Raw genomic sequence first — 25,864 nt, forward strand, 5'->3', positions numbered from 1 at the left:
TAATCTGCGATCCTTGTCCAACAAAGCCTTGCAAGCTCTGCAAGATTTTCGTCAATTTTAAGGCCGGCGGGCTTCCTGAACGCTCGGCGTCTTCAAAATTTTCTCTGCCCTCCCGAAACAACTTGTGACACTCAAAAACACCCGATCTACCCATAGCGTCATCACTATAAACTGTCTTTGTTGACTATAAACTCTCCCGATTTTGCCCAGTTTCACGCAAAATTTGATGGTATAGCGCCGTTTCAATAACCAGTTCATGGCGGGGCGTAACGAGGTCACGTTGTAGAGGTTTTCCAAACGAACGATTCAAACTCCGTTACCACCGGCCTTCAGCCTTTCCTGAGACTCCCCTCCCTCGAACCTAGCAGAGGGTTCGCCGCCTGTCTCTCCGGGAAAAAAATAAGTCCTACTACTTTTAGGACAAACCTTGTGTTTCCCGCGGGTATTGTTTTATTTTGAAAGCTCAGGTATGACAAACCTCAAAATCCTTGGAACCCTACCCACTGATGATCCTTTTCAATTTACTTGAAATCAACAGTTATGCAGTGCATAGCCATGTTTCATTAAAAACAATAAATCAAGGTTATTGTCGCGTTTATTTGTCTCATTAAGTGTTGCGACTAAAGTATTCGCGAGCTTGTTGACTTTTAAGGAAGAAAATCTAGCTTGGTATACTTAATGACAGAATCAGGCATTTTTTTACCTTTTTGTTGTGTTCTCTTTTCCGGGGCGCTGGCATAATCACAGTAAAAACAGGATTCTCCAATTTTAATTTCGTTTTTCTTGTACGTGGGTGTCGGGATTTGATAATGTTCACAAAGATTCTTTAGAATAGTTGTAGGATTCTCGGGATCTCTCCAAGCATTGTAGCCAAATCTTTTGGAAAGAATAATATGAATGAACTGAGCAAGAAAATTATTCGTCCATAACAATAAATATGTAAATGAATTAAAAGAAACAAATGTTATTTCTTTATTATAACAAATAAATTCCAAATGTTAGTTAAAATGCACGAAAAACAAATTTTAAATAAAACTTTGTCTGTAAATCCCTGTTTTAGTATCGGGTTTACAAGTATATATGCACTCCGGGTTTTTTCAGTGTTGTAATATTATGTAAGAAAAATTAAAATAGGAAAACCTGCAAACAAATTTTCGATTTTTAAAAGCAAGCATACCTACTAGATTGATTTAGTGACCTGGGAAACCACAGGTGGCACATGGAGAGTAACTGCCACCGCCCTCTCTGTGCGTGTGAATTTCTCATGCCGTTGCGCTTAGTAAGAGGTGAGCTCAAACATCACTTTTTAAATTTAATCTTAGGATTGATCGTTGTATTTAGTGCAGTTGTCAAGCCATGGGGATAGAGGCCCATTATTTAGGAACAAGTGATAACCACGGCGATGATATAAGAAACATTTTTGCGACAGCAAATAATTTATCATGCCTATATCATATATATGTGTTTACATATCATGATGAGAGTAGGCACAGAAGAAAAATGACGGGAGATGCATGTATGGGAAAGGTACCTGACCAGGAGACAGGCTCAATATTAATTCTCATCTTGTGAAAAAGAAAATTATTTGAAGAATCTAGGTAAATTTAGTAGAAATCAATAATGAATGGTCGGAGATGAAGGTTACAACATACTTAATGGAGATCATTTGGGGTTTATGATGGAGATGACTTGACGTTGTAACTCTGAGAAGAAAATATATGAAATGAATATAGAAAATTGTTTTTATTTGTGAATATTTTAACATATTAGACTGATTAAATGGTCTGCACTTACGAATTTTGGAGAAAATTGGAGAGATAAGTGTCTTATTTGAAGACTTCTTCAAACAGAGTGCATCAGTAAAGGTACCGGTTGCACAATTGGAACTGACATGATAAGTAGGGGAGTGAAATACTGTTTTTTACTTAAGTATGACCAATGTTTCATTATGTGGTAATTTCATTCCACTTTTTTGAGAGGGGCCCAGATCGACCTATCAGCACCACGCCCTGGCGTTGTTCCAGCGGCGCCCTTAGCGCCGGCTCTAAGCGCTCAAAGCCCCAGCTGCAGAGAGCCTTTTTAGGTGGGATGTGGCGTGGTTCCCCTTTGTGAGAACCGCAAAAGCTATATACTACCTTGATCAAAAAGTTCCCGGAATAACCACCGTGTGGCGCTCCCATCGTTCCGATTTGAGTTCTGTTTTTTTTGTTAAATTGGTACATCTGTTGTTGATATTCCCTTTAAATCTTAGTGTCATAACTTGACATTTGAAAAAGTTACGGTCGGTTTTCGGTATGTCCATCAGTGCTTCCTGCGATTTTTCCATTACTTCCTCTCGGCTGCTAAAACGCGTTCCCCGTAATGGTTTTTTAACTCGATTGAACAGAAAGAAGTCACAGGGAGCCAAATCAGGTGAATTCGGTGGCTGTTGGATGGTATTTGTTGCATTTTTCGTCAAAAAATTACGAATAATGATAGCACTGTGCGACGGTGCGTTATCATGGTGCAAAATCCACGAGTTTTCTGCCCACATTTCTGGTCTCTTTCGGCGAATTGCTTCACGCAAACGTCTCATAACGCCCAAATAATACTCTTTGTTTACTGTCTGGCCTTCTGGCAAAAATTCATGATGCACTACACCGTTGTAATCCATGAAAACCGTCAGCATTTCCTTCTTTTTTGACTGAAAACGACGTGGTTTTTTTGGTCTCGGCTCATTTGGTGAACGCCATTCACTTGCCTGATGTCTGGATTGCGTGTCGTACTCATAAACCCACGTCTCGTCTCCAGTAATGATCCTTTTGATGAATGTGGGATCGGATTCAGCCTCGCAAATCATGTCTTTTGCGACGTCAACACGGTCTCTTTTTTGCATGAAATTGAGGTCTTTTGGCACCAACTTTGCTGCTACACGACGGAAACCCAAATCATTAACCACAATGTCTTGGGCGGATCGATAGGCAATGTTCAAGTCCTCCGCTATTTCTCTGATGGTTAATTTGCGGTTATTGACCAACATTTCTTTTACTTTATCAATTTTTTCACCGACTTTCGATGTCGATGGTCTGCCACTGCGTTCATCATCTTCGATTGACTCACGACCACTTCTGAACCGCTCGTGCCACTGGTAAACGACCGTTTTTTTTAGAGAATCGTTGCCGAAACACTTTTCCAACATTTCCAACGTCCGTGCGCCACTAAATCCGTTTTTTACGCAAAATTTAATACAAGTTCGTTGTTGCAAATTTAAATCCATTTCTGCAATTGTAAAAAATCGCCAACACACACAGAGATAGATGTACTCTTGGCTACGTAACTTTTGCAAATGTCAAGTTATGACACTAAGATTTAAAGGGAATATCAACAACAGATGTACCAATTTAACAAAAAAAACAGAACTCAAATCGGAACGATGGGAGCGCCACACGGTGGTTATTCCGGGAACTTTTTGATCAAGGTAGTATGCGGTACTATCAGTTTTTTCACTCAACAATGATATGTAATTTGCTGCCTAACACATTGCATGAGCAGCTGGAAATGTATTGTTGAAGATAAATCACTATAAAAATGAAATAGAAATCTAATGGCATGAGTATTAGTAGTTATTAAAATTAGTAGTTAAGAAATTTAATTAATGGGCCATACATTTAAGCTGGTGAAACAGTTGATATATTTGGAGAGTATTCTGGTTTAAAATGGTCTTCATAGTAAAGAGATTATAAGGCGTTAGCCAAAAAAGCGTTAGCAAAGTGGAGAACATTGATGAAAGATTGGAAAAAGTGGAATGGAAAAAGAAGATGAAGACTAATAATCTGTGTAGCGTTTACCTTTCCGAAAACTTGTTTTTTAAGAAAGCGTAGAAGAAAAAAATAAGCCGAAAAGCGAGGAAGACAGTGGCAACAATGTTAGCGGTGTAATGACGGTATTTTGGAATTTTTTTAAAGCAAACGCAAATTCACAAATAGAGAAGTTATTGGGCAATTGTAGGCTGTGACTGAACTTAGAATGTGTGGAAATATCGAAAGCAGGAGGCGAAAATATTTCAGGCAAAATAAAGGAGGAGAGGATGGAGAATATTATTAGAGAATTGCCGGTTTACATTTTGGAGTCACTTATTCTTTTTTAATTCACAAAACTTTCACAAAGTCCTGTAATTCTTTGGAGAAAAAATAAAAACTAAAGATGTTGAAAACGGATGGTAGCGAATTTTTAATCTTAATATCGAAATGCTGCGCGATTTACTTTCAGTATTAAAGCGCTAACCCTGCACGCTATGAATGCTTAAATCACAGTATTCAGTATTTTAGCATAAAACATACGTTTCATAAGAGGATGAAATCCCACAGGTAGCTCTGCACTTGGTGAAAAAGCGGTTCTCTATATCTATTTCGGTCGTCCCAATGAGATCATCATGGCCACCTAGGTCCCAGTCCCACACACTAACTGTAATCGCATCATCTCGTGGTAAGCTAGCTTCTACTTCGTAGCACCTGCAAGAATAATGGCAACATTTCCTTTGGCAGCGTAACATTATAATTAGTGATCCAATCCACTCTTTCTGATATTAAATTGATCAAGTTTTAGGAATTTTAAATATACGGGTGCAAATTTTGTACTGAGAAAGAAAAAAACTATTTTCCCGGGGTTTTGACTTGCAGTTGATGTTAGATTGAAGCAAAATATTTTCAAAAGGGTTTTTATTCACATTTAATTTTTAAATTTTCCTGGGTATAAAAATTTAAATATTGTAAATATTGCAAAAATAGCGTCACTTTTACATAATCAGGAATAGAAATAAACATATTCATCCAGTAATTGTAATTCAGACTCAAGTCCCAGAAGAAACAAATACGTATTTGTAGCCTAGGAATGAATTGATTGAAACGTTTCTATTGGAAAAAGTTGGTCTATATATATTAGATCCTTGGTAGTGAATTTTGTAATTTAAATTGATATAGTTCATCGTTCCACAAATTTATGGGTGTATTTAGCAGCTAACATTTGACTAGGTGAGCTGCAATGGGCATAATATCAATTTACCGCAAGTTATTCATTTGTATTGCATTTTGACGTAAATTTGCGGAAGTTTAAATTATCCAGGTTTTAAGTATTTTATACATTATTTTACCTAATTCTAAGTTTGATGGAAAATAATTTGTGGTTAGCTTGAGATGGTGTTTATAATTAATTTCACCTAGTCTGAAAGCATCCACTGATATGTTCAAAACTAATTAAATCAAAGAAATTCCTATTCATACAAGGTTTGTATAAAATGTATCGGGGAACGTTTCGGAAAAATAGATTTATTTCAGATATTGCTAAAGTGCCTCAAAATTCTTCAAAGTTGAGAGCGTCGACACATTTTTGCCAGCGGTTTTTCCACGACTCTAAAACTCCCTGGTACGCGTCTTCATGAATGTCCTTAAGGTTACGCGTGCAAGCTTCTTTGGCGGCACTTATGGTGGTGTCCTTCGAGGGAGGATTCCACTTTTGGGAATAGGAAATAATCTGCTGGTGCCAAGTCGGTACTGTAAAGTAGTTGGGGAATCGTCGCGTTGCCGTTTTCGTCAGATAGTCGGTTACCTTAGAGCAGGCGTGGTGCGTTGTAGTGATGCAATTACCAATTTACGGCAATGACTGGCCTCACCCGGTTGACCCTTCTCTTCAGTCTTTTTAGCACTTCTAGGTAAAAAGCACCATTCATTGTCTGCTCCTCAGGTACAAATTGGTAGTGGACCACCCCCTTGGCGTCGAAGGAAACGATGAGCATGGCTTTCACTCTGGATTTACTCATTTGAGCCTTTTGTGGACGAGGTGAAGAGACAGTATGCCATTCGGAACTTTGCCGATTTGTTTCCGAGTCGCATTCAAATATCCAACTTTCGTCTCCCGTGATTACGTTGTCCAAAAAGGAGGGGTCTTCTTTAGCGCGATGCAGAAGGTATTCACAAGTAGGCACTCGAATCTGCTTTTTGTTGTCCGTCAAGACCTTCGAGATGAGTTTAGCGCAGATCTTTCGCATCGCCAAGTTTTTAGTAATAATGATCTGCACTATCATCTTATCAATGTCAATACGATCTGCGATCATGCGTACACTTAACCGACGGTATGAATTGAGCACTTCACGCACGTTATCGTCTGTTCTTGAAATCGAAGGGCGTCCAGCGCGGGGCTCGTCCTCCACACTCTCTCGTCCATATTTAGAGAGCTTGCGCCACTTAAAAACTGCAGTTTGTAGCATGATTTCATCCTTGGACCCTTGGCGAATAATGCCTAATGTCTCAATATCTGATTCTCACAGTCAAACACAAAATTTGATGGCGTAGCGCTGTTTATCATTCGCTGCATTTGGCTCTTGCACAGAGTCACTCGACGGGGGTCCACTAGAACCACGTTCTAGCCTGAACTAACGCTCACAGGTGATTTGCGCTAAGCGCGTGTTTAAAGTCAGACCCCTACCACCGAGTCTGCGCTGTGCGACATACTCTCACGTCTGATAAAAATTGTTCCCTAATTGTACTTTTTATACAAACATTGCAAGTATTTAACTCTTAGGTTTTGTTATTTTTTCAGCCGTTTTTATGCACGTAACATACGAATAATAATAATGTTTTTTTCTAATGAAATTTGACCATTTTTTAAGCATCCTGAAAGTTGGATAAACTCAAAATAAAAATGCGATGTAAGTTTCATATCAACGCAGGCATAAGTATGTCGAGGTGTTTTACGTATGTACGTAGCTTTCCCTCTTATTTTTACTGCAAATTGGATTCAAATGTGATAGTGTTGATTGAAAATAGCGAATCATTTTCCCATTGCTAATTATCTAATATTAAAAAAAATGCCATTGTTACCATTTCGTGGGTCGCGGTAGTCCAGGGGGTAGAGCGTTGGATTGCTGACCGAAGGGGCCTGGGTTCGATTCCCGGGCACTCTGGGCACCTGCAGCTCCACCCAAGCTAATGATTTTTCGGGTACCAGGTCCTCCTGGGAAACCATAACCGGCACAAGGAACTGGCCCCCCTTCCCTGACGTGTGAATTTCATACGCCGTCGGGCTTAGTACTGAGTGAACTCTACCATCACCTACCAAACCGACCTTCGGGTTGATTACTGTGCTTATGCTAATGGTTACCATTTCAACTTCTTGCCGTATTGCTTTCCCATTTAGGGCGCTGCAGAGGTTAACCTAGCAAGCGGTATACGCGTATCCGCTGCGCAACCATTCGTGGTTGTCGTTTTCATTATTCATTATTTTTGTCATCAATATTGATTCAATATAGCATCACCTGATAATAGCGTGCCTCATCTAACAATTTTTAAATGTGATTCCATAGCAGCCAATGCTGGCAATATAAAGTCTATCTGGGAGTGAGAGATGGGCTTTCTATGTCGTTAGCCAGAGAAGGGTCGGAGTTTGTTTTGTAAGCTTGGAGAAAACCTCGGATGACAACATGGAGCGTTTTATTCTCCAAAGGCACGTGTAGTAATTTCAGGAAAAATCCTGTGAAAAATATGAACCTAAAACTCGACTTGTAAATAGTTTTTCGCCATACCATGTGAAATGATCGATTCTTTTAGCGTTTGTTTTTAAACATTCACTAAAAAGCGCTGAATGCCGTAGCGTTCAGTGGCAAAATCATATCTGCATGCTCACCACTCCGTCCAGCATGAAAAGTTAATGTTCTGTTGCAGAGTTTAAGAATAATTATTCCGTAATACCTTCCAAAAATGGGGTTCAAGTCTTGATGCACATATTGGGATCTGTCGCCGGAAACTCGGCGTCCAAATTTGGCATGTTTCCTCGAGTCGGTACCCCTGGCAGTCCTCCGTCCTACAGACACGACAACGTAAGGATCGGAGCGACCAGACCGGTCCTTGGGTGGCAATGAGAGGCCTCGAACTATGTACACGCGGGCAAGAATTTTATAGGTTGGAGTTTGGAGAGGAGTTACAGGCACTGCAAGACTGACCGGAGAAGTTTTTGAGTCAGTGACCTGGTCGAATGCCATCCTCGAGGTGTCGTCCAGTGGGCCGATACCTGCTTCAAGCCGGGGTATTTCACTTTTACTTAATACGATAGAACCCTAAAAAGCAATAAAAAAGATTAATCGCTGCAAGACATTTTAAATTACGTGAAATTTCAATAATAGTAGTCATTCATTACAAGAATTTTCTCCTTTGCATTTGAAGTCGTTAATAATAGCGATAAAATGTTACCGTTTCTCTATTATTGTACCCTTTTAGTTTTTTAGCCCACCCTGACCTTCGAGGCCATAAGAGTGCCACAGTGGCGTGCGCATGAGCCGGACTCGTATGTGCCTACCTTGAACTTTCCCACTATTCTCTTCTCTGATGATTCGGATCTTTGCTTTTTTCCATGGAAGATTAGATAGCTCTCCACCCAATCTTCAAATCCATGAAATTCTGGTTGTTTTTCCAACTCATTGGCATAGATAACAAATGAGACAACTGCTGTCTTATTTTTTATTCGTGGAATATCATCATTGCTTTCGTAGTCATTCTTTTTTGTGGATGTTTTTTTCAATACTTGGGCATCACCAAGCCCTAATAGCTTTGAAATGTTTAAAAATTTTCTGAAAAAGGATTTAAGAACTTTTTTTTGGCTTGGCTGTTTCTTTTCTTCGGAATTTTGTTCCTGGTTATCAAATGTTGGCTCCTTCACTGAGGAAGGCCAGGCCCCATCTCCAGTTTCGAGAGAAAAGTCATCGCATTGTGCAAAACAAGATTTTTTTCCTCCGCATTTTTCTTGTGCTTTGAGTTCCTGCAACTGCAGTAGAAAAATTAATCTAATGCTTACATTTTAATGACGCAATTAAAATGACTTACATATATTCATAAATTGGTTCACATGTATTTACTCAATGATATTTTTAAGTAAGAGTGAGAAGTAGATCATAAAACTTTACTTAGGTAGGAATAAATTATAGCATTAGTTGATACATGCTATATGTACGCATATAGTATGTATAACTTTTCAAATATTTTGAACGGACGGGTGTGCTTAGTATCAGCAGAGTCACCACCTTTTTACAATACATTACCATCTTTTTGAATGAAGCGATGACACTTATCTGTTATTCCACAGCCCCAACAGAAGAAACGATTCATATGTACTTATATTTGTTGACTTAGCTTATGCACTGGCGTAGGGCACTTTTTTTTACCTCAAAGGAGCTGTTTTTTCCCCATAATCAATTCTCATTTTCATGCGTTTGGGTCAGTTGTGAATCTATTTACGCATTTAAAAACATAATTATAAGACAATGTAAACTATTCTTACTATTTTGTGAAATATTGACGGAATTGTTTTAGCAATAGAAAAAATACCATTTAAATGCTTGGCATGAGCAAACCTCTATGAATGGTAAATTGGATGTGGCTTCCAATAAACGTGCGGAGGATTCATAGATTTTAGGCTAATTGTGGACTGGTACGTTGGAGGGTATCTCATTTTTTTGGGAACATGCAATATAGATACAGGAAATGTAGATATGATTAGGCTGTACGAGGTAATATGGAAGGTTGGCGTTGATCACTGGAGCGGGGGATGACGAAATTTATGAACAAAAAAGTAAAAAGAAGCGTAGTATAAAGTATTAAGCATGAGGGTGATATAATATTTTAAGTAGAGATAAAAGCTAAACCAAAAAACCTGATCATTGCACTGGTCTGTATGCCAACAACTAACGATAGGGTGGAGGAATTTGGGTGAACGATCAATTAGAGGAAATTATTGCGGGTGTTCCTGGAAACAAGTATTTGATAGTGACGGGCAATGGGGACGCGGTATTGAGCTGCGGTTTAGGAAAAGAAATGAATGCGGGGAGGAGGCGATTGAGCTTTTCAGGGAAAATGGTTTAATCGTAACGAATACGTTTAACCACCAACGTAGATGTACCTATAAAACAGGGGAGATGGTTGAGGAAATGGAATGCAGACGCATTAACTGGAATGATAAGAAAGGCGTTTCTAAAGGCTATTGAAACATGATGAATTAGGAAAGACGGATGGGTACAATAGAAGAAATATGGAAAAATATCAAAAATTGGTTATCAACGGCAGCAAAAAACTATAGGAACAGGACAAGTAAATTTTGAATAAATGAAGACACGATCTTCAATATAGACGAGAAAAAGAAAGGGATAAATGTTGAAAATAGAGGTAAGTAGAAGGAAGTATACAGGGATAAATTATGAACTGATGTGGGAAACTATTACCGTTTAAGAAGTGTGTGGAAGATGCAGTACAAGGATACACACAGTTTACAGAGAAAAGGTAAAATGATTGAACTGTACAGACAATAGAAAGTGCTGTCTGGAAGTTAGGAGGAAAATTTACTTCTACTATTATAGATACGGCAGGGAAATTCATCAGAAAAGATTCTGGATTCCTTTAGGATGAGATGGTGAGAATAAAAAATAAATAGGGGCGCCATGTTCTGAAGAAATTAGGGCAGCGAGTAAGATAGCGAAAGGGAATATGATGTCGATAATCATGACTTAGGTCAGTAATATGCGTACTTAATAAGTAATAGAAAGGTCATTGAGAGAAGTGAAATCAAATAAAAACCTGGGGATGGATACCATCAAGGAAGAATTACTCAATTGTTTAGGAAAAGGGGGGAGGAAGAGATTTATGGGTTAATTTGTAGCATTAATGAGAGAGGAATTTGGCAAGAAGCCTTTATCAGAACAGCATGAGTTCCTATTCCAACATAGTGAAAGGAAGCTGTATGCAACTTTGCAATAAGCTTTATTTCGCACACAGCTAAGGAAGCACCTATGATTATTGATAAAATGATGGAGATTAAGCTGATGGTTATTAATCAGAAAGAAAAACGAGGGTGATTCTACCTGCAACCTACAGTTTCGTAGACTACAGTCATGATACACCTTCATAAAATCATTTTGTGATTTGAAGAGTTTAAGTGAGAAACCCTAGGATTACGATAAATTTTATTTAAAATGAACTGAGAGTTTATTTTAGCATTCATATTTTTATTTTACTTAGGATTACAATGTAAATATATGATACGTATACATACCGATAATGATTCGTAGTATTTTGTCCACCAATCATAATGTTGTGTATCATCAATTAGGGAAATTTCTTTTTTCTTTGCTTGATTGCGTAATAAAAACCTTTCCAAGTGAAGCTGAATTCAGGAAAATATAAGTATTGATTGTAGCGTATTTTGCAATTTTACATTTTTCAGCAAAAATACTACACGTGGACAATTTTTATAGAATTGGTATAAGTACTCGTACAGGTATATTTTAATTTTTGTTCTATCCAATTTTCTCGAGTGGCTAAATTACTAATGTCAAACATGAGTGTAGGTATTCCGTAAATTTAGTGCTCAAAGTTTAATAATCAAAGTATGCCCTTCTGCAACCTCTATTTTTATTTAATTTTAGAAAAACGAGTAAGCCGAAGGATATTTCAAGTTATTAAAAAATAACCCAATTTAGTATTGGCGACATATTCCGACACATACGATAAAAATCATGCTACAGTGTATTAAGGATCATACTCCAGCAACATTTTTTGAAACTAATATATATACTCGTATATGTATATATGTATATATATATATATATATATATATATATATATATATATATATATATATATATATATATTGGAGACTGATTTCAAAATGTAAAATTTCGAATTTTTTCCAAAAATAATTTTTCATAAAACCAATAATGTATTTAGAATCTTTCACATTGAATCTGAAAATGTGGAGACCTCTACGAGTATGCTTGCTTATGACGTTACGCAGCGCTCAAATGATTTTGCCGTGGAATTGAGTATCAATCAAGATAGGTGTGAGACTGTGACTATACAGAGCGCTAACTGCAAATTTTAATCGAGTATTGGTGACATATTTCTCTAAATTAGTTACTTACATTCCTAATCTTTGGCTCGTGGCTTTCTAGAAGAGGTTTCATGGTTTCTTCGGCATCTTCATTTGGGCGCTCCTCATTACTCTCAACAGTTTCTGCAACAGTTAGATTCCATTTAAAAACAAGCATGGCCCAAAGTTTGTAAGATATTTTTATTAGATAGGATTGGAAGACTGGTAACAGTTTTTACCCATTTAATCTACTATCTCACCTTACCCAATAAAACGTAACTCTAGAATATACATGGATATATGCTTTGTCCCATCCAAATTTCTTGTGTAATAAATTAGTCTTTGTAGGAATTTTGAAACTTCTGAGCACATATTGCACTTTTTAAACTTTGAAGTACATAAGTAGTTCCGCGGGAATGTTTACTAGTCAACTCCCGCGGCCTTATCCGATTTCGATTCTCTTAATGCCCTTTTTATCTCACCAGGACCTAAGCTATCCTCATCTACGTCATATTCTCTTTCTACGTATGTACTATATATCCTTGCTGGCCTGATGTTTTTACCATCCAGTTTTTCTGTATATTCTTTCCTTTTGAATTTTCTCTGGGTCACCTTATATTTTTCCTGACCTATCCTTAATTATTAAAGATTTTCCCTTCTTACTCCTTGCCTGGGTTTCAATTTTCCCTTAGAGCACACCGATTTCCTTTTTCCTCTGCAAATTTGCCATATCCTCGTACTGCGTTTTCCACCACGCTTCTTTTACTCTATTTACCACCCACTTCAGTTAATTATTTAAACTTCCTTCTTTCAAGACTTTCTTCTACGTAACTCTGTATTCTTTCCACTAATCTCGTCCGTAAACCATGGGATCCTTGTCCTTTTCCTATTTACTATTCTGATGGTTTTTTGCGGTTTTCGGCATCGCTATTTTTATTTTTTCCCATTTTTCCTCTGTTGGAGACAGCACTTTGTCTTCACTCAAAATTTTTCCTAAATCCTGCTGATCCTCCTACCTTGTCATTCCTGTTAATGCTTCGAAATTACATTTCCTATACCTTCTTTCTTGTTTTATCTTTTTGAAACTACTCTTAATAATTACTAAATTATAGTCTGCGTCCGTATCCACTCCTGAGGAACTATGCGGAATAATCCCGCTGTTCCCCAATCTGTGCCAGAAAATGATATATTCTAAATGATATGTCCCTGAATCCCCGGGTTATTTTTCATGTGTACCTACGCCTTTTATGGTGTCTAAACCAAGTGTTAGTGATTGTTAGCCCCTGTCTCATGCAGAGCTCGATTGCTTTCTCTCCGCGGTCATTTCTCCTCCCTTAACCGAGGTTCCCTACCTTGCGTTTCAATCTCCTATCACTATCAAATATTTTCCTCTCAGGAACACTTGCGATTGTGCCCTTTAACTGATTGTAAACCCTATTGACTTCTTCCTCCCTGCGCTTGGTGGCATGCATACCTGAACAATGACCAAATTCGTCGGTCAGCTTTTAATTCTAATAATGATATTCTATCAGTTACTTGCTCTACATTTACTACGCTTCTTTCTACCTTTTTATTAAATTACATTGCCACCTCTTGCTGGCTCTCATACCCTCCGCTGTGTATTATTCCATAAGTTTTACTTCATTAATCCCCGAAATCGTTCCATCTCACCTCGCGCAGAAATAATGTGAAATATTTATTAAGAAAATTTGTATATGAGGTAAATTGTTACTGCCATACTGACGATTTTGGTAATTTGAAACTGATTTTGAGTAGAAATGTTCTAATAAGAGACTCGGATGTTAGATTCGATGGTAGGTGTTAATTAGATTTTACTTTCTGATTGCAAAATGAAATTGGAATGTTGACTGAAGACTCATGGAGTCATTTGACAAAATGTAAGTAATGTAAATCAACCGTTATTGAATCAAAGGACACAGAATATATATCAGACAAAATTAAAGGTCATAAGAGCGAATTGGGCGAATAATCAAGCCTCCATCCCCTTTTTTCAGTGAATAGGTTCAAGTGAACTGTTTTTGGTAGATAATAACTGTAACTGACAAAATATGACTTTCTAATTACGAAATTAAATTTGGTCTGGGATTTAAAAGTAAAAATATTAAAATATGCGTTTTCTTGTTATCCATGGTGTTCTATTTAATAACAAGTGATTTGAAACATTCTCATGTAAAAGATTATTGATTTTTTAAATTTTCAGTTGAAAATATATCTTAGAATATAATTACAATTAGAAAAATCCACAGTTGGGTGTATCCTTTTCTTTTTCGAAACTTACTTGACCCGATGAATTTTAACTAAAAATTAGCTATCACAATTCTGTATGGAAATCTTTTCAGGGCGATGCTATACTGCTTAAAGATCAGTTTAAGATATTGAATCATGAAATCAGATACTATTATAATTAAATTGAGTATTTTTAGTCATCGATTTAATGGATTCATTAATGTTAATTTGTTAAAAAATTATGAAAAGTTTAAATAACTTATCTTGATATTTTTCAACTCTTTGAAAATGTATCATTCAAAAGTATTTAGGAGATTATAAGAAAGAGATGAAGAATTCATCCCGAAGTTATTAGACATCGAGTAATCCCAATATATGACTTATTGAGTTCTGTCTGTATCTGTAACTAACATTCTCCTTTCTCCTTCAGCCTCGTACCTACCTTGTCTAGGTACTATTCCTTTTGTTATTGGAGTTGGCCATACAGATTCAATATCTTCAGTTTTTATTACATGTTTTATGCTGTTAACTATATGACTTCCGACCAGCAAGAGCCTTCCAAAGCTTCGTTTTTCCCATACTTGGATAGTGATTGGTGGGCAGAAGTTCAAATCCACTGGGAGTTCCTGCCAGTTGAATAGCCCAAATTGCCAAAAATGAAATTCTTCCACTGTTTATTATTTCAGAAACTCAAATGAACAAACCCTTAATAAAAAAATGATTGATAATTGTAGTAGACGACTACATAATAAGTAAAATAAAAAAAAGCAAATTTTATTGAATAAAGCTACGGGAGACGGTGTATAAATTATCGTTTAATCGTGTGACGTTGTGCTTGGCGCAGCGTCACTTGCCCAGTTCGAATACGCGCGCCTCTCTCGCGAGCCGTAGAACGGCGGGGCGCTATCTGTTGGCGCCGACAATGTATGTAAGAAAAAAGAGGAGCGGGGCGCGCCGCGCGCGGAGAGTGTCGGCCAACACGTGGTAAGGAGAGTTCGTTGTGGGATGCCCGAGAGAGAAGGTCGTGTGCTATCATCGTCGAGTCACCGACAGCCTGCGAACACCGGGGGTGCGCGTGCCAGCAACCGACCTCGCCGTGTGGGCCCCCCGCAGGCCCCGACCGGAACATCGGGAGCCAGCAGTCGACAGCGAGGCGGCCATCTTCGGCTGCAGCCGAGCGGCCACCCAACATCGTGGCCCAGCAGGCGTCGGCACGGCGCGTCATGTTTGCTTGGGAGCGCCCACACCTTTTCTTGTGATAATAAATAGTTCTTGTGAAGTTTACTCGTCGGAGTCCATTTTTATGCGCCTCCTTGCGTCCCTCGTGATTTCAGCTGAAGAGCCGCTGCCCACCCCGGGGCACATAAAAGGTGAGCGAGCCCTCCCCTGGGACGAGGAGTGTGATGGGCCAGGTGACAGCCAGCGGCGTGACTCTGCGGCTAGCCATGCGGCTAGCCTGGCGCCCTCAAAACAAGTAGAGTCGCGGCCTCCCTTGTCTCGCGGTATCGGGGAAAATTTATCTATGAATTAAATACCGCGTCACAAATGGCGCCCAACGTGGGGCAGCCTTTCTATTGTTGTGCGAGAAAAGTGACAATTATATTTCGAGAGTGCGCATGCGGCGCGAGTGTAAAATGGCGTCGCGTCGGCCTTGACGAGGCAACAATGGTGTGAAGGAGAGCGAGCGGAGTGATACCGGCATGGTGTGCATAGCGTGTGTGTGAGCGGGAACGATGCGTGATTAACATCGCGCGAGCGCCAGTTATTACGTACAGCTCTTTCGCGAGCGGTATACAATTTTTCTATTTGATTTATAAATTAGTCCTTTTTTTTCGCTATACATTTTCATGAAATTAAAAAATTTAAAATTCTTTGTGAGGGAAGCAGTAAATAAGAGATTATAATTTCTACTCAATCTTTTGTACTTGAATGTGGTTTGTGCGGTTGCTTTGAGTGGTTGCTTGGCGTTGAGGGTGGGATGAAAGCTGTGAACATTCCCGAGGCGACTTGTTTCCAGTTAAGTTGCGGAGGGACGATCGGTTTCTAAGATTAACTACTATTAATGGCGTGAGGGAAGCTCCGTGCGTGGCCACGTATCCCCAGAGTGGCAGAGGATCCTTTGAAAAGAGGAAGTGGAGTTTGTAATTTTTGAATTTTGAGGTTAGGTTATGCTTTTAATATAGAATTCTGATTTATTCTACCCTATTTGTTATAATAACTGTAGAACAGGGAAATATCTTTAGATTAGGATTAAATTTTTGCAGTAAGCGTATTTTAGGTTAGGTGGGGCAAATCCTTTAATTATTCAATAGGTTAAGAATTTTCTTCTTCCTAATTTACAATGGAGGGTGACACTGGATTTTTGGCGAGATATCAGAGAGATATGAGGGCACTGCTACGGCATTCAGCGGTAAAGGCAGAATTTGAAATAATTAAGCAAATGAGTGAAGAAGAGGTGGAAAATGAGTTGTCAAGTAAAGGACACTCCTTGGTAGGGCCACTCTTAGTGCGCAAAGAGCGATTATTGCGGGCTAAGCTTCTTTTGGCACAACCACGGTTAGGGACACCATGGTCAAAGAATTGGACGAGGATGTGCAGCCTGACGATGTAACCCTCTCAGGAGCTTTATACGCCTTAAACTGGGACGAAGACCTAGATGCAGGGCGGAAAATGAAACGAGCATGCAGTAAGGGGCATAAAAAGAAGCACATCGAGACGGAGAAAGTTGCCGCAAGCGACGGAGAAATTAATGAGGAACTGAACCCCATTCGGACCATTACAGCAAACGCAGCGGGGGGCCCTCAGCCCAAACTGCCGCTGATGGACTCATATGATTTTCCGCCGCTGGGGGAAAGGAAAGAAGCGTCAGATTTGACCAGAGAAAAGGAAAAACTGCGCATTCTGCCTTCGGAAGCGAAATCAAATCAGAAAGAGATACCAGTACAGAGCGACCGCAACTCTGAGGAAATAAAGGAGTTGCGGAGTCAATTGCAACAGCAGAACGAGATGATTAACAACCTAACGGATGGAATTAGCCGAATTTTACAAAAATTGGGCAGTGAGAAGAACGATAAGGAAGTGAACTTGAGAAAGGGTTCCAAGAAAAAGTATCGGAGGGAAATAACATCCACTTCGTCATCTTCTTCAGAGTCGGAGGTAACGAGCGGGTCGTTATCTACTGACAGCAGTGATGACTCGGACGATGCATCAGGGGACGATGGACATAGACAGAGCATCAGCTATGAGTTAGGAAGGGCCATAACGAGACCTACGTGGTCTAGGCCTTCACAGGCGAGAGACCAGGGACCGGGCTTTGACGGAGCTTGTTATTCCTGCGGAGAGTCGGGACATAGGGCAAATGCGTGCCCAAGAGTCCAGTGTTTCAGCTGTGGCGCAAGAGGGCATATCAGTGTCAATTGCCCCAGTCGACCTGGAAGGACACAAGAAAAGTGCCAACTTTGCGGCAAGGTCGGCTTATTGGCAATTAATTGCCCTAATTGCAAACACCTGTTTACTCGGCAGGAAAACGGACAAGCGGGGAGTCGCCTAGCCCAAGCGGCTTCCCCGCAAACCAATCCGTCGAACACGAAACGGCTGAATTAGATCTAGGTAATCATAGGAATAAGTCGATTAGGTTAGGAAATGGTGATTCGATTTTGGAAAAGCCGAGTTGGACAGCCAAATTCTGCGAACCAAATTCGATCAAGGGAGATGTAAATAGTGGAATAAAGGATTGTATAGGGAAAGGAAGGGAGATAAACTCAGATGGGCCAGATGAAACATCTGCTCCTAGGTCGAGTTGGACAGCCAACATCCACCACCCATCTGAGGCGTTGGCAAAGATCAAGGATGAAGAAATCTACAGATCGAGGTGGACAGCCAACCTCTATCGATCTGGCCAATGCAATGGAGCTATCAGGAAAAGCTCTCCAGCTGAGCAGTCGAGACGGACGGCCGACCTCCACTGCAAAGCTGATATTTGCTGTCCAGCCGTTGATTTCGCCGAGCCGAGCGGGTCAGCCCGTCTCCGCCCACCAAATCAACCGCATATGGGGCAGAAGGCGCATTGGTCGACGGAGTCAGCTCCGCTCTGCCAATCCGTTAGGTCAGAAGAAAGCGAAAGGGTCAAGTCTTTGGTAGGATCGAACAGGCCAGCCTGTCTCCAGCCGCCAAAGCAAGCAGAGAGTGAGAGAATGAGTGAGAGGCCTCAGAGCATCTCGTCGGTGCCACAAAGCCCGCCGAGACATGCGTGGAATGTAGATTCTGCCCAGTCGCTTCACGCGGGCCGGAAATCAGAACAGGAGAGCGATTATGAGAAATTGCCTCAAGTACTGTTCACTCTGGATCGGTTGTGTTCCAACAAAGGGACGGGCAGGAATGAGTCGAGTGAGAGTGTGACATACCCTGTAACCATTGAGGACAAACCTGATAGGCTGTGTCCGGTTCAGGGAGGGGGAGTCGGCGTGGAGTCCACGCCTAGAGTGAGTTTAGCGAGTGTGACGGCAGGGCTAGTAATCAATAAGGAGAAGAGCGAGTTTTGTTGTACCAGGGCTGCATATCTTGGATATCTGTTAGACGCAGAGGGACTTAGACCAGATCCGGAAAAGATAGCTCCAGTCGTGAATTATCCAGCACCATCTAACCTCAAACAACTAAGACGATTTCTTGGTATGATTGGATGGTACGCTCGGTTCATAAAGGACGATTCGGAAATCAAGCTTCCATTGGTCAAGTTATTGCACAAAGGTCAAGAGTGGGAATGGACAGAGGAACAGCAGAAAGCGTTTGAGACATACAAAAGGGCCATTACAGAAGCCCCGGTCTTGGCAAGGCCGGACTTCTCTAAACCCTTCATCGTACAAACTGATGCGAGTAGTGAAGCAATTGGAGGTGTTCTTTCTCAAGTGAATGAGGACGGAGAACATCCAATCGTTTATGTCAGCCGAGTTCTCACATCAGCTGAGAAAAACTATACGACGACAGAGAGAGAGTTATTAGCTATTCTATGGGCCATAAAAAAACTAAGGCCTTATTTAGAGGGCTACAAGTTCCTCGTGATCACAGACCACTCCGCACTTCAATACCTGCGAAATCTCAAGGAACCTACGGGTAGGCTCGCGAGATGGGCGCTGGAGTTGCAGCAGTGGGACTTCGAGGTGGTGCATCGTCGAGGTAAAATCCATGATTTGCCTGATGCACTATCTCGTATGTACGAGCAACTATCTGGCGAAGAGAAGATCGCTGAAATTACGGAAGTAAAGGATGAGGACTACCAACGCAGAGTCGAGGAAGTCACCAAATATCCGGAGAGGTATAAAAATTGGAAGGTCGAAGCGGGCCACTTGTATCGTTACAAGTACGATGAGCTGCTCGATCCAATCGCTGATTGTGAAGAGGGCTGGAAACTCGTGCTTCCAAAAGAATGTCGAGAGCGGGTCATAAGGGATGCCCATTGTGAACCTTCATCGGGCCACCTCGGAGTGGAAAAGACCTTCGATCGAGTCGTACGAGATTACTATTGGAGAGGGGCCTATCACGACATTCACAACTTTGTGAGGCAATGTCAGGACTGTCAACAGTTCAAAACGTCGCAGCAAGCGCCTCAGGGACTATTGGGTAAAAGAACGGTAGAGAGACCATGGAGCGTCGTAGCAGCAGATCTCATGGAGTTTCCGCTTAGCAAAGCCAAGAACAAGTACTTAATAGTCTTTCAGGACTTATTTTCAAGATGGGTGGAGCTAAAGTCGGTCAGAGCTGCTACAGGGGCCAACGTGGTTAAAGCACTTGAGGAGCTTGTCCTATTTCGCTGGGGAACGCCGGAGTATCTCTTGACAGATAATGGAAAAGAGTTTGATAACAAATGCGTAAGAGAAGCATTGGCAGAGTATGGAATAACGCATACAACAACGCCTCCATACCATGCTCAGGCAAACCCAGTGGAAAGATCCAATCGAACGGTGAAGACGGCCATCGCGATGTTTGTAGAAAAAGACCATAGAGACTGGGATCAGCATTTACACGAACTAAGGCATGCAGTCAACACCGCGAAGCAGGCCTCGACTAAGATCTCGCCAGCCTACTTGAACTTCGGAAGGCATCCACTGCCAGTGAAGAGTTTGCGGCGCGAGCTTGAGAAGGGGGAAGGCATAGAGAGCAGATTGGATCCACAAGCGTGGAAAAAGAGGGCCGATAGGTTAGGCTTATTACGAGATCTAGTAGCCGAGAACATAGAGAAAGCTCAGGAAAAACAGGCGCGAGCGTATAATAAGGGTAGAAGAAACATCGAATTTAATGTAGGAGACCTAGTAATGCGTAGGACCCACCATCTGTCCAGTGGGATTGATAGGTTTTCAGCCAAGCTAGCCCCTAAATTTGAAGGACCAATCGCGATACTAAAAAAACTGTCTCCAACAGTCTATATAGTAGAAACGCGTTCCAATAAGCAAAACGCGAAAGTAGATATTGGTGACTTGAAAAGATATATAGCACCAAGATCCACTCGTCAAAGTGGTGAGTCCTCCGAGCGCCAAGCCCACGCAGCACACTCTTAAAAAAATTCCTTATGAATTTTGGTATTATGCAATAGGTCAGCATTGTGTGTTTGCCTCATGTTATCTTGTCTGTGTGTCAAAGTGAGCGATTTATTTTTCAATGATGTGAAAATCTCTGTCGGACATTATTGTTGTTATGGCACATAGCCCTTGAATTGTGGTGAACGAAAGTTTGCAAACGAGGTGTGATGTGTTTGAGCTGAGGACGTACTGCCTTTTATAGAGTGAATTATCTGAGCGAGTGATGCTTTTGTTGAAATTTTGTGAGAAATTCCCTTGGAATGTATGAAAGATTCATGCCAAAAGTTTGTTCATACCAAATGTATTACTTGATGTTCATAGAGAATGTGGTTAAAATTAGAAAAAGTTGTGCTATCCATTTTCTATCCAATAGCTGAAGACAGAATCTCAAAACTGAGTGAACTACTGGTAGAAATCTGTGAAATTGTTGTTATTATATTGTGTTCATAGGTTTCAGTTGCAGGCTCGTTTGTAAGCGGTCCACTCGGACGAGTGTCCGGCTTAGGGAGGGGGTATGTGACGTTGTGCTTGGCGCAGCGTCACTTGCCCAGTTCGAATACGCGCGCCTCTCTCGCGAGCCGTAGAACGGCGGGGCGCTATCTGTTGGCGCCGACAATGTATGTAAGAAAAAAGAGGAGCGGGGCGCGCCGCGCGCGGAGAGTGTCGGCCAACACGTGGTAAGGAGAGTTCGTTGTGGGATGCCCGAGAGAGAAGGTCGTGTGCTATCATCGTCGAGTCACCGACAGCCTGCGAACACCGGGGGTGCGCGTGCCAGCAACCGACCTCGCCGTGTGGGCCCCCCGCAGGCCCCGACCGGAACATCGGGAGCCAGCAGTCGACAGCGAGGCGGCCATCTTCGGCTGCAGCCGAGCGGCCACCCAACATCGTGGCCCAGCAGGCGTCGGCACGGCGCGTCATGTTTGCTTGGGAGCGCCCACACCTTTTCTTGTGATAATAAATAGTTCTTGTGAAGTTTACTCGTCGGAGTCCATTTTTATGCGCCTCCTTGCGTCCCTCGTGATTTCAGCTGAAGAGCCGCTGCCCACCCCGGGGCACATAAAAGGTGAGCGAGCCCTCCCCTGGGACGAGGAGTGTGATGGGCCAGGTGACAGCCAGCGGCGTGACTCTGCGGCTAGCCATGCGGCTAGCCTGGCGCCCTCAAAACAAGTAGAGTCGCGGCCTCCCTTGTCTCGCGGTATCGGGGAAAATTTATCTATGAATTAAATACCGCGTCACAATCGATAAAAACGGTAGTTGAAATAATCTTTTTTTCAACCTGTAAGAAATTTTGGAACGATAAAATCCCTAAAATCGAGTATTAAAACGATGATTCTTCATTTCAGGTTACAATTTAAGATACACAATTTACCTGCCTAATCTTTCAATGATATTTCACTCCAATTCGCTTTGATTTTTCAAATATCTCAATTTGCATAAATGAAAAATAGCTCTGAAAATGCTTCTTTTACCTGCAATAGATACATGAAATTAAACGGCAGATAATCCAGAAACAGCTATATTAGCTACTACAGCTATATGATAATAAGTATTATTTTCCAAGACGTAGGAGTAGGCATTGGTGATAGGAATAGATGATCTGTCAGAAAATTGTATGCCAATCGTGGAAGAGGAGAATATACTTATAATTAAATGAAATATAAATCAAAATATCAGCTCATGAATAAATGCTCTTAAGGATAAATATGTCCCTTCTATTCTCACCATAAAATGATGCAACACATGCTTAATACATGTTTTTAAAATAATTCAGAGAATAATACAAGACTTAAAATACTGGGATACGTCATCTTTCTACCGAAGATCTTAGATAAGTTACTGCCAGTTTTTGTATGAAGTTGAAATGTAAATCTAATAGTGGAATGCTTAGCCGCTGTTCTATTCGACTATGGAGTTGATTAGCTATATGATACGTGCAAAATATTTAGCATATAAAACTACGGTCCGAAGGTCGGTTTGATAAGTGAGTAAGGGCAGAGCTCACCTACGAGCCCACGAACTACGCCCACCGTACTAAGCACACCGGCTTGTGTAATTCACACATCAGAGTGTGGGGGTTACTTTCTTTCTCTGTGATGCCTATGGTTTCCCAGGAAGATCTGCTACCCTAAAAATCTCACAGCTTGGGTAAAGCTGAGGGTACCCAGAGGCCTGCCCGGGAATCAAACCCGGACCTTCAAGCATTAGTCCGAATCTACCCCCGGACCACTATGTTCCCTCTCTTAAGATATCAATTAAAATAGCATTGATTCTGCACCAGAAATTAAGATTATTTCAGATCGACTTTTTTTATTTAACGCACTCAGAAACGAATAGGTGATATATTTAGGAGTGTACGTATTTAAGATCTTAGGCTATTTTAAAAATATAATTTATTTTTTGTTCTTTTGGATCATAACTATGCGACTAATGAATTATCCTTATTTAACCTCTAGTTCATGCTCCAGGAATCTTGGTGTATTTCTTTACCGAATTTGCAGACATAAGGTTTTTTATTAGGCGATGAGAAGCCAGATAAATTATTGGCTCTTGATATCACTAGTCTTTGTTTATGCATTACAATATCCATAATCCCGGTCCAGACTTACCAATTCTGCAGTGGAAAAAGATGAGGTGAAGTTTCTATCGCCTTTGTCTTTAGAGGAAGATTTTACTATCGTGCCGCCAATTTCAACAGTTATCAGGGAAATAGAGTCCAATTTCAAGTTTGCCTTCCCATAGCATCTGAGACCCCAGAAGAGCACCTGTAATCTAATGAAAATAATAAAATAGATTTGTTACGGAAAAAAAATGATTTGAAATTTTATGGGAATATCAGGGAATTTTATTCTATGAAAACTACGCAGTATATTTTTTCTAAAAGAATCATAGGTGTTATAGTATGCGAAAACCATTATTCTGAAATCCTTAAATACCATAGGTGGCTTATATTAAAGATAGAGCACGTGTGTGCGGTTAGAGACCCTTGAAAATAATGGATATCCGCCGTATGGAATTTTATCCTTCGAGAATGAGATCCCTGAGGTGTTCAGTCTACCCGCCTGTCTAGACCTCACGACTAGTTTTGTTCTTTCAAAGAATTGCTTGCTAGTTCCTGCAACTGATGGCTTTCACGAGCAACAAGGTAATGAAGATTAGTTAGAGGAAAGGTAAACAGTTTCGCACTTCGTATTTTTTAGAAATATTTGAAATTATTGGCTAGGTTCTGAAAGTAAAATTTTTGGATGGCAGTTATAGAAAGTTACATTTTTGAAAGGCGCGCAGTAGAAGGAAAGAGAGTCACGAAAATGTATTCTCCGTAAAGTTCTTTCCTGACATTATACCGAATTTTTCCAGCGGATTTATGATCTACAAGATTAGTCAAACTTTGTAAGTCAATCAGGATGGGAAGCAAATTTTCCTCAAATCTAAAACTTAAGTAATGGCCCATTAAATTAATTACATCGGATCAAATGCGTGGGTGATACCTTAAGTAAATCTGAATGAATGCCCAGGCGGGTAGCATTTTCAATACGGAGATTACTTATGCAGATCAAATAATATTTATTCTATTATCGATATAAATTCTGACTTACCTATAATGCGCCAAAGGAGGCCTAATGCAAGCAGGAATGTGGTAAAACTCGCCTTTTCTCGTTCGATCCTCCGGAAAAGATAAGTCTTCTCTTTCGTCCTTCAGCTAAAAACAGGGTTAAATTTATAACTATTATCATTAATATGGTCAGTTATAATAATGAACTGCAATGGCTACTGTGTAAAAGTGACTAGTAGCCTTAGGGTGTGCGCCCTACGGGATACATATACATTTCTTGAAAGAAAATTTATTTGTATTTTTACATTTTTGATTAATGAGCTTCAGATTTTTCAGATGTATTCGACTGTATTAGGATAACACAGTAATTTTTCTCTATGCATGTAACTTAGCCCTAGATCCTTACGCCTTCTATGTTGCTATTAAGTTTTTCTCATGGATATTGGCTGACAACTAAAGCGTGGGAAGTCATTAGAAGTAACAATATTCGTGATACAAAAATATTCAGGGACCTCTTGAAAAATCCTCTGGGAGCCAAAGGGGTTCGTGGAGCCCAGATGGAGAAAGGCCGGTCTAACATATTATGTCCCGCATTCACTTTCAACGATACACGCGTGTTAATTGAGCACTTCGTTATTCTACCATTGTTTAATTCTGCAAAGAAAACTCAAAGTTGTCCGTTACGAAGTTTTCAATTCGGTGAAGAACAAAATAGTCATAAAATCACCACTCTTGAAACATGATTTAGAGACTGAAATGTGAGTATAACCTCTATTATCAATAGGTAGCATAATTTGCAATTATGTGAAATATACTTTGAATATTACGGTGAATAAAATTTAAAAAGTAATAATTTTGTGTTTTTCTGAATCCCTATACGTGGACTTGTCAATAGACAGACATTGAAACGTAGTTTTGACAAACCTCGACCAACTCAAAGGCAGATAAAACCTCTCCAGCGTACTCCCCTGCATTAAACATCTCTATCCATTCAAGGCGCGAATTTTCCTCGTTTTCTCGAAGTCTCTCATCAACCAACTTGACATTCGGTTTTGAAATACCTCTTCCCATGTATTCTTCTTTTCCCTGTGATAAAGGATGTATGAGTTGGGTTAATCAATTTTCAACAAACTTTTTGAAATAAAATGGCAAAATTTTAGTTCCTAAGGCAAATACGAGAAACACTTCCGATTAGGCCCGGGTTTATTATAGTGGATGGCATATGATGATTAATAATGTATGCGTGACATTTTATTGAAAAATCTTCTTCATACTTTCATTAGATAGAAAAAATCCAAAAGCTATGAGATTTCTAAGAAAGGCGGTCTAGAGAAAAGTCCTTATAATTAAAATAAAATATATTTGTGCGCCATTTCCGCAAAGTCTGTTGATTAAAATGCTGAATGGCTCACTTAAAGGTCACAGGTTGGAGTCTTGTCTCTTAAAAATTTGTTCGTTTTATAACGTTAAGGTTATACCAAAAGTAGGGCTGTATCATATATATAATTTATTTTAACACATTTAAAGTAGGAAAGAGCCAAAGAGTTGAGTTGAGTTGACCCTTTTGGCCCGCCCATCTCGCTGGCTATCTGAATCTTGAGCAAGCTGTCTC

The 25,864-nt window shown here is 40.3% G+C and overlaps 1 protein-coding gene across 1 annotated transcript in view; it reads right to left on the reverse strand.

Annotated features, from left to right (window-relative positions):
• LOC139690467 (otoferlin-like) overlaps positions 1-25,864 on the reverse strand; it is a 45,176-nt gene that overhangs the window by 13,988 nt on the left and 5,324 nt on the right. Inside the window, exons 3-10 of the mRNA XM_071587922.1 lie at positions 25,177-25,338; positions 24,296-24,399; positions 23,309-23,471; positions 14,573-14,756; positions 11,936-12,027; positions 7,722-8,086; positions 4,320-4,490; positions 704-876 (exon numbers count right to left, since the gene is read on the reverse strand). Coding sequence (XP_071444023.1) covers positions 704-876; positions 4,320-4,490; positions 7,722-8,086; positions 11,936-12,027; positions 14,573-14,756; positions 23,309-23,471; positions 24,296-24,399; positions 25,177-25,338 — 1,414 coding nt within the window. The remainder of the gene's footprint in view (positions 1-703; positions 877-4,319; positions 4,491-7,721; positions 8,087-11,935; positions 12,028-14,572; positions 14,757-23,308; positions 23,472-24,295; positions 24,400-25,176; positions 25,339-25,864) is intronic.

This window comes from Hetaerina americana, unplaced genomic scaffold, assembly GCF_022747635.1.
Source record: "Hetaerina americana unplaced genomic scaffold, ioHetAmer1.1.p SCAF_3, whole genome shotgun sequence".
Taxonomy (NCBI): Eukaryota; Metazoa; Arthropoda; class Insecta; order Odonata; family Calopterygidae; genus Hetaerina; species Hetaerina americana.